The 10,347-nt window shown below is 38.5% G+C and overlaps 1 protein-coding gene across 2 annotated transcripts; it reads left to right on the top strand.

The window, feature by feature from the left end:
- The first annotated feature begins 4,276 nt into the window (after positions 1-4,276).
- On the top strand, positions 4,277-9,861 carry LOC147638143 (transcription factor HHO2-like). Of its 2 annotated transcripts, none has more exons than XM_086798059.1 (6): positions 4,277-4,896; positions 5,756-5,976; positions 6,603-6,892; positions 8,413-8,821; positions 8,965-9,041; positions 9,160-9,861. In XM_086798059.1, the coding sequence occupies exons 2-6, from the start codon at positions 5,790-5,792 to the stop codon at positions 9,622-9,624; spliced, it is 1,428 nt and encodes a 475-aa protein (XP_086654185.1). In that variant the 5' UTR covers positions 4,277-4,896; positions 5,756-5,789; the 3' UTR covers positions 9,625-9,861. The 2 variants fall into 2 exon arrangements, with proteins under 2 accessions (XP_086654185.1, XP_086654186.1); XM_086798060.1 differs by lacking the exon at positions 4,277-4,896 and adding an exon at positions 5,219-5,554.
- Positions 9,862-10,347: the final 486 nt, after the last annotated feature.

Raw genomic sequence — 10,347 nt, 5'->3', positions numbered from 1 at the left:
TATATACATACATATATATGTGTGTGTGTGTGTGTGTGTGTGTTTATATATTTGCATACATACACACACCCACACACACACACACATGCATATATATCATATTATACTATATAAAGAGTATCTGGTATATATATCTATCTAAGAGAGAGAGAGAGAGAGAGAGAGAGAGAGAGAGAGAGAGAGTATTCCAATGCACACACACACACACATATATATATAATTATTTTAAATAAAAATCAACATATTTATCATAATAAAATAGACACACACACACACACACACATGTATATCGTATAGTTATATACACGTGTATTTGTGTATTTCAATGTGTGTATGCGTGTATATATATGTAAGTTTATATACATGTATGTGTATGTGTGAGGATGAGTAAGTGTGTGCATGTAAGTGTGTATATTTGTGTATGTGCACGTGCGTGCGAGTGTGTGTGCATGTGTGTGTGTGTGATGCATTGTGTGCATGCACATGCACGTGTTTATGTTGACATACATATAGATCTATTTATATATACATATATACATACCTATAAATATAAATATATACATACCTATAAATATAAATATAAATATATATGTATGTATGTATGTGTGTGTGCTCTCTCTCACACACACATGCACATAATATAATATTATATGTGTGTGTGTGTGTGTGTGCGCTTATATATATAAGAAACTCATTCAATGAGCAAATGACTTGATGGTGGGGACAACTAATTGTGAGCCCCAATGCATCTAGGCTTGTGAAAAAGAACGGTTCCTTTTAAAAAGTTTAAAAATGTGAAACTCTCCTATATATATATATATATATATATACATACATGAGACTCATTCAATGAGCAAATGACTCATTAAAAAAAATCTCCTTTCTCCTTTATGTGAAGGGCTCTCCTCCTCTTGCCAAGTGGGGCTCTCCTTTGCTTGCCACATGCAAGGTTACAAATAAGAGATATATAGATGTATGATATCATGTGCTCATAAGATACCATTTTAAATAAATTCCATTTACATAGTGTTGTTTACATAAATAGGAGGTGATTTATCCAAAAATTTTCCATTTACATAATACTATTTACATAAATAGGAGGTGTCCTATTTGTGTTCAACTTAAAGCAGACGTGAGACATATATATATATATATATATATATATATATATATATATATATATATAGAAAATGATTATGTATATCCCCAAAAACCATGTATACAAACACATTTTTTTACTATCCTGAATGCAGGTGATATGAAGGTTTGAGAGAGAGAGAGAGAGAGAGAGAGAGAGAGAGAGAGAGAGAGAGAGAGAGACCTTAAAGTATTATGTAAATTATTAGTGTTGTGTGTGTTATATTTGATATCAGGGGTATATTTCTTAGGATGGAGGTGGCAAGGAGATCATTTTTATTTGTTTATGGTAATGGCAATAATATATATAGAAACCTGTTTTTTATGTAGGTTTTGCATTTTGTTTGATAAATTTATATTGCTATTGATACATTCTTTTTGCAACAGGGAATCAAGTAGTTGGCTAGACCCATGACTAATAATAAGCCATCCAAAGATTAGCAACATCAAGTAGTCGGCTAGACCCATGACTAATAATAAGCCATCCAAAGAACATGTCATATTGTAGCTCTTAGCATGCATATAATGGGTGAGCTAGACAATGGAGAGGTTACAAAAGCTTGTAGGTGATATTTGGGATTTGCTTGTTGGGTAGTGTTGTGAACTTGTGTGGGATCATAGCCTTGTTGCTTAGTTTTCTTATTTATGCCCACGAAATCTAGCTTACCTCAATAATGTTCTTCGTTATCTTTTACGCTTGCAATTTATATCCAACTCGCTTAAAAGCTATTATCCACTCCATATTTATTGAGTCTAGCCATGTATACTTCTCAATCAAGAATGGACATTCTTTATTGCTATATTTGTGCTCCCGTCTCTTCTTCCAAAGCTATTTTCTCTCCAAAAGCAATAGTTAACTATGTAAGATGGCATGCCTTTGCTTTTGCATTCCTGATAACCAAGTTTTTTTTTGGGAGAGAGAGAGAGAGAGAGAGAGAGAGAGAGAGAGAGAGAGAGAATGCATGGTGGTCATATAGGTCTTGCTGTGTGGTGCATAGAGAATAGAAGGGAGGGGGTATGAGAGCCAACATTGATGAAGTTGAAAGTGTATCAAATTCAAGACCCCACTGTAAAAAACATTAGGTGTCCATGTAGTACTCAAAATATGGTAAACTTGCATTGAGGATCGTGGGAGCTCAGAGAAGTAAGAGCAACTTTTCATGGGATTGTTACAAGCAAGAATGCTAATCTTTTTGGTTTGAACATGCTGAAATCTTATTTCTCATATCAAGCGTGAGATTCTTCCAAGCTACAAAAAACATGTAAAGCCCGTGATTTTTCTTTTATGAGGTTAAGAGAAACTTGGAGAAGGTTTATGAAGGTAGATTTTCATCGAAGTGGTGCTTTAAAAAGATGAAAACTACGTGGAAACCCCACCAATATGGTAGCCAAATTTTGTTTGACAATTAATTAATTTGTTGAGGTTGTATAACGTTAGTGTAAGAGGTGTGGAGATGGGACCTAAAAAAATTGAATTCTCAAGGTTTTTCTAGATGCTTCCTTAACTGCCTTAGGTGTGAATAAAACGTAAAGAGGCTCTGGCCATTTTGAGGTTGTGGCCTCCACACACACACACACACACACACACACACACAGAGAGAGAGAGAGAGAGAGAGAGAGAGAGATCGAAATGAACGAACGAACGAACGAACGATTGTTTTTTTTTGGTGCTGCGTCCCACAAACGTTCCTTTAATTAATTAAGGTTAAAACGTTCTAACTGTTAAGGTTAAAACGTTAGTGTCGCTTTAATTAATTAGCGCCTACATGCGTTAATTAATTAAAGTGCACAGTAGCCTGAATATGTGAACATAATGAAGAGCAGCACAAAAAAAAAGGTGGGTTGTGAGGAAAGCATGTGTAATAAATTGGGCTTGGTATTTTGGTCAGCTTTGAGAGGGGGTTAAAAAGTCACATTATTCCAAGCTTAAGAGTGGTAGCGACCGTGTGCTTTTTAATCGCTAGGGGGGGAAGGGTTGTAGGTGCACCTTGTGAAACATGCGTGTGTGCACAAGCAAGCGCACACACAGACCGACAGACACACACACATCTCTATATCTCTTCTCTATATTATCTCAAGGAAGAGTTTCACTAAGCTGCCACGTGGCAAGAATTTGGAGGTTCGGGAAGAGAAGCACAGGAGGTTTGGGGAGGTTTGGGTAGAATTTGATTTTGGAAGACTCAAAAGAAGTGTGGAGCACGGTCCCAACTAGTTCTTATAAAACAGGTGGGGCATTGGGGGTGGACGGACCTAGCAAAGAACTGTTCGTCACACATGGGAAGTTCAGAAACGCGGTGCCTCGAGCCTGTTTTCCCGTTGCACATCGGCTTGAATGGCGGGGTGGTTTTTGGATGCCAGAAGGTTCACAGGATATTCTCCTGCCGCCACACGCGCACTCCCTCTTCTTCCATCGCCTCTCAGGCCTGGCCTCGGACCGTTTACTGCAGGCTTGTCCTCTCGTTGGCCGCCCTCCACAGTAGTATCCCCATTGCCCTCATCATTTTATTCTATTCGTGTGTTTAAAATGTTTTTTTGACCCATTTCCCCCCTCCCACAATATACTTTTATTCTACTCGTGTGTTAAAAATGCTTTTTGACCCCTTCCCCTTTTCTCCTTTGCGTCCCAATACACCTGTATCCTCCTGTACACCTGTACCTCTCCCCTGTTTACCAGGCTCCACGCTAGAATCTATCAAGCTTGGTTAATATGTTGCACGATTACCGAAGGAACAAGATTATTATTGTTATCAAAGCTTTTCATGCAATTGGGTCATCATTTCTAATGCGTAATTAAGGTTGTCATTTGAACCTTTTTACGCTTAAAAGCAATTAAGGTTGCCATTCTATATTATCTAGATGCATTTTTGGGTGCTTATATATATATATATATATGTAGTGACTAAATAAAGTTGGGCTTTGAGCCTTCGAACAAACCTTAGGTGCAGTAATTAGACACTATATATATATATATATATATAATAAGCGCCCACAACATAAATAAATAAATAAATATAGCTTCCTCCAAAATATTCCTTTGAGATTCTCCTCTGACACGCCTGCTCCTAATCTTCCAAGAGTATATCCCTTGTTTTAGGAAAGAATCGCTTAGATATTCCAAGACCCCTCGAGGCTCTCCTTCCTTCATAGTCCAGACTCTACACTTTAGTTAACTGTTGGGCCTGCTCATATGATCCCTTCAAACCAGAATCTCCTTCTAGCAGAGTAGCTTTATCCCATAAGATGCCTAATGCACCCCCTCCCCCTCTCCTGTTGATCCAGTTTATCCTTTAATCCACATCCCAAAAGCTCGTTTTGGGCATCTTTTATCTCATCATTTGTCCCTCTGTGATTACAACCCACATCTCAAACGCTTGTTATTGGCAATAACCCACATCTCTAAGGATTCACATCTGAGTTAATTATAACCCATAATTGCTAAATCACCTCTGTTCTGCCATAACCCACATTCCTAAATCTTGTTTTTTCATCAACCCAAATCCTAAATTCTCGATTTTTGCATTAACCCATATCTTAAAATGTCTAGCTTTGGGCAAATTTAGCTCATTTTTGCTCTATAACTCTAATAATTTGGGGTTGCTTTGGCTTCACTTTTCTAAGAATCTGCCGCTGCACGCCCTCTCTATATAAAGCTCTTTTCTCTGTTTGGGCTTTCTGCAGCTAGTACCCAAAAAGTCCATGTTTTGTCTCGCTGGGGACCCAGAAAAGTACTCATCGGCCGCAATTTGAAGGCCTTTTCCGGTGAGTGTTTAGCAGAAAACTTTACAGCGCATAAGCACATTGACCAAGCAGCGTGCAATGCTCCAAAAGCCAATTAGGAAAAATCATGGTGCTTGCTGGTAGATAGATATTATGATTGATTCCATTTTTGCTGGTAGAGAGAAACAAAAGCGTGGATTAAGAATAAATATAATTGTCGTCTAATAATAGGCAGGGATTCATTGCAAACGGATAAGCATGATTACTTGTTCTGTGTGTGTGTGTGTGTGTGTGAGAGAGAGGGAGAGAGAGGGAGAGAGAGAGAGAGAGAGAGCTACCTGTCAATTGGGGTAGTGCAGATCTTTGCCTCGGATCATATTCCTTTACGGATCACACACGCATAAGAATTTTCACCCAAAAAACACATAATAGGATCCCTGAAATAGTTCCCTTCTGGGTGTGTGTAATCATTCTTCCATCTTTATTCTCTTCTGCATACCTATTAGATATTCTTTTTCCCATCATTATTCCTCCTTTCCCCCCTGCGTTTCTACTTACTTGCCACTGCATGTATTTTTGCAGGTGAACTGTTTGTTTATATAACTGGCATTGTGAGATTTTTTTAACTCCAAAAAGCTAACCGATAGGGAACTAAAGTGTACATGGGATAATGGGTCATTTCACCCTTTTTAAACCTATGGTGAGGGATGGCCTTACTACTGTATATGGCACAAGGTGGTTCTGTTTTTGTGAGTTTAAAATGTCTCTCCCCCCCCCCTCCCCCCATGATTCAGGAATCATTCACAACACTTACTTCATCTTTTTCTTTAGTGAAAGTGATGGTTTTCTATATGCGGCGTGCGAAGAGGCCTTGGCTTACATATATGCCCATGTTGTGCAGGTGAAAGAACAGGGTTTTTATTTGTGATCGAAGCATGGGCTCTTCTGCAGAGTTAACGTTAGGAAGACCCTGCCATGGGGTTAGCCATGGTGCATTTGCAGGGGGCCATGCAGACAGGATGTTTAAGCTTGAGCAGTACTTGAAATCTCTCGAGGACGAGCGAAAGAAGATTGAGGCCTTTAAGAGAGAGTTGCCTTTCTGCATGCAATTGCTTAATGATGGTAAGCATGCTCTCTCAATTTTGTGTGTGTGATGTTTTATGCATTTGTAGCCACTTAATCAACATTTTTGATAATTTCTCTAGTTGCCTTAATCAACATTTGCATTTGTAATGTTTTCTGCATTTTCAGTCACTTAATCAACATATCATTTGATGCCTTATCTAGTTTCCTTAAGTACATAATTTTGAATGCTTTCTCCATTTACATATAATATTATTTTCTTAACAGTATAATAGTTGATAGCTTCTCAGTTGCCTTGCTTACACAGTTTTAAGTGCTTTTTAATTTACATGAATTTTATGCCCTCGAAGTTGCATGTTTTTGAGTGCTGACTCCATATACATGTTATCCATTTATGTACATAAATTTGATGCTCTCTATATTGCCTTGCTTACATACTTTTGAATGCTTTCCTAATTGGTGATTAAGAAAAGCATTCAATGCCAATTGAGAAAGCAGTCAAAATTATGTAAGCAAGGCAGCTGAGAAGGCATCAAATTTATGTATATGTTATAAAAGGATAACATGTAAATGGAGTCAGCGTGTAGACTGTAGAGACACACACACACACACATGTATAAATGGTTTCTGTATCTCTATGTAATTGATTCTGCATTTTTTCCCAGAAATTGAGGCCTCCAAGGAGCAAATTGCTGACTACCAACAGCCACCGTTGAATCGGAAAGCTATTCTGAATTCTACTTTTCAAGAAGATGCAAGTGGCAGAAGCACCGATATATTGCCTGTCCTGGAAGAGTTCATCCCTTTAAAGAAGCCAGCTAAAGATTCAAGTCTAGAAGAAGTCAGCGAGGAGAAGGAGAGCATGGCCTCCAAGTATTTTATAGGAACAAAATCAAATGGAGTAATTCAGACCAAGTTTTGGAGTCAGGCCGAAGCATATGCCCATGGCCAGGAGGTAATAAATTTTATCTTTGCAAGTGAAACAATGCCATGCTTATGTGTTTTTTGTAATGTAATGAAGAGTATACACACTCTCTCTCTCTCTCTCTCTCTCTCTCTATATATATATATATATATATATATATATATGTATATACATATACATGTATATACATATACATGTATATACATGTATATGTATATACATATGTATATGTATATACATATGTATATGTATATACATGTATATACATGTATATGTATATACATATGTATATGTATATACATATGTATATGTATATATATACATATATATATATATATATATACATATGTATATACATGTATATACATATGTATATATATATATATATATATATATATATACACGTGTGTATATATATATGTATATATATACATATGTGTGTATATATATATGTATATATATATATATATATATATATATATATATACATATGTGTGTATATACATATATATATATACACATATGTATATATATATATATACATATACATATATATATACATATGTATGTATATATATATATGTACATATACATATATACGTACATATGTATGTATATATATATATGTACATATACATATATACGTACATATGTATATATATATATGTATATATATATATATATATATATATATATATATATATATATACATATACATATGTATATATACATGTACATATGTATATATATATACATATACATATGTATATATACATGTACATATGTATATATATATACATATACATATGTATATATACATGTACATATGTATATATACATATACATATATATATATATATATATATATTTTGATGTGTTATATATGTCTGAAGAATATGGAGTAGGCTGGTTTCATTAATGAGGTAAGCTTATTATTATCAACTCCTTTTATTAGCCACTGCTTTTCCTGTTGACTCCTAGCCTATGTAAGTGAGTGGATTGCCAGAGGGTTGTAGTCTACTTGAGAGTGGACTCTTTTTCTTTGCTAAGAAAAGGATGTAGTTTTCTTTGAAAGAAAATAATGAGTGGATTGTTCATAAATGGACATCTACAATTTGGAGGATCTGCAGGTTATCAGGACTCAGAGCAGCAGGCCATGACTAAGCTCTAGCCAAACACTTGGATAGTGGGCTCGGGTGGTATGGGACATGGGGACTTGGGCAGCTTGTGTGGTCAGCGAGTTTAGGCCATAACCAAGCTGTAGACAGTCACTTGAATAGAATAGTGGGCTCTGGTGGTATGATGGAATGCTGGGATTTGGGCTATATGCACGGTTGGTGAGATCATGCCAATGATCAAGCTCTAGTCAAACGTTTGAATAGTGGACTCCGGTGGTATGGGACACCGGGATTTAGCCAATGTGCAGGGCCAATGTCGGTCTAGTCTTTGGCCCAGAGGTGCTCTGGATAGAGCTATGGTTGAGGGTAGTGAGCTTGCTAGCAATCCCTTTGGTTTTCTCAATCTTTGTCCTTTTGGTTTGCATTTTGCAGATGGTGTCATCCATGACTGATAAACCATACAAGAAAAGAGAAAGCATGCGCATGGGCGGCGAGGATATTGAAGTGGCAAAGCCCCTCCTCAATTCTCAAAGGAGAGCAGGAGGGGCCTTCTTGCCCTTTTCTGGGGGTAGAAAACCATTATCAGCTGAGCTGCCTGAAGTGTTGCCTCGGTTGGGAGATGGAGAGGCGAGTGCATGTGCAGATATGGCCAGATCATCATCTGCAAGCGAGGGTGCAAATCATCAGCCTAGCAAGGAGACTCAAAATGCAGCCATGGCAGCCGCCGCCACATCAAATAACAGCATGGGGCAAGCAACCCAGCGGAAGCCAAGAAGGTGCTGGTCTCCTGAGCTTCACAGAAGATTTGTGAATGCGCTTCAACAGCTGGGCGGATCTGAAGGTACAATTTACAAATGCTCATGATGGGCACCCTTCAACATGATCTGCAGGTGTAGTCCTTGGCAGTGATGCTTGTTTTTTTTTTGGGTTGGGGGCTTTTCTAGCCGATCAATCGCTGACTCTCCACCCTTCATGTCTCTGCAGTTGCCACTCCTAAGCAAATCCGAGAACTTATGAAGGTTGATGGCTTGACAAACGATGAAGTGAAGAGCCACCTTCAGGTGTGGATTCATGGAAAGCTTGCTTCAAAATGTGTGGATTTTGTGCACTTTCAGTTGTCTTGCCTGTGATCTCTGAAATCAAATTGATCAGAGTTTTTGCTTCATCTTTGATTTGCAGAAGTATCGGCTACACACGAGGCGGCCAAACCCGAGCTTCCACGCAGCAGCAGCATCTCATGCCCCACAGTTGGTTGTGCTGGGCGGAATTTGGGTACCTCCAGAGTATGCTGCCCATGCTGCTGCATATGTAAACCAAGCTCCCCCACAGCACAATCCTGCAGAGCAGCAGGCATCACATTTGCAGTCAGCACCCTTCTCTGCGGTGACGCATTCACAGGGGTCCTCACAAGGGCCTCTTCACCTCACTGCACACTCATCAGACGCCGGCAGAGAGGAGAGTCTAGGAGAAGATGGCAATGAAGGCTCTAGTTGGAAAGATGGATACCCAGAGGAAAGGTTCCATGAAGAGAATGGAGACAATTATGATGGAGCAAATTTGCATGTTCACAAATGGAGGTATGCCCATGATAGTGGAGAAGATTCTGAAGCTGAAGACGGTAGAGTTTATCAAAATCCTATTTAAAGGATAGGGCCTTGTACACAACATTTCCCACCTACTAGGACGGGCAAGCTTGTTCATCCATCCATGCCTCTTTCACACCATCGGGGTTGAAGAGGGAGACCATTACCATTTGGAAGTGGTGGGCTTCATTACCTTTGCAAGGATGGGTGGGCGGGATCTCGGTCCATCACCCACGGCTGTTAGATCACAAATGTGTAACGGGCTCTAATTCAACAAGTAGTTTTTTCTGTCTAGAAATTGTCTTCCAACTATAACTGCCAACTTGAGAGGGGCAAGATTTAAGACGCTAAGAGATTAAGGGATAGGAGGACAATAGCCTAGCGGTAGAGCGATACTTCACACCATTAGGTGTGAGATTAAAATAAAGAAACGAATCCCTCTAGTAAAAAAAACAAAGAGAATTAAACAGATTAGTGTAGAGCGGTTAAAAGCGCGATGATGGCCAAAAGCATTTCATCCCCTACCCCTTTTATCTAGAGGAAGAATGGACTTGGAGGCATACTAAAGGAAGAATGGACTTGGAGGTCCTCTGTGCGCTCAATTATAGTGAGTAACCAATCACCTCCCCATTGGGACCTGTCAAAGAAGAGGTTTCGGAACCCATCAAGGAACCTGCCAACAAAAAGGTATCGGAACCAAAAAAGGTTTCAAAACTTATCGTGTTGTGGTACCTGAAGCCCTCATTCCTTAGTATAAAAATTTGTCGCTTTGGGGTTCTATTGT

Source organism: Cibotium barometz, chromosome 5 (genome assembly GCF_041138505.1).
Source record: "Cibotium barometz isolate CiBa-2024 chromosome 5, ASM4113850v1, whole genome shotgun sequence".
Lineage (NCBI taxonomy): Eukaryota > Viridiplantae > Streptophyta > Polypodiopsida > Cyatheales > Cibotiaceae > Cibotium > Cibotium barometz.
This window is presented reverse-complemented; position numbering and strand designations above follow the sequence as displayed.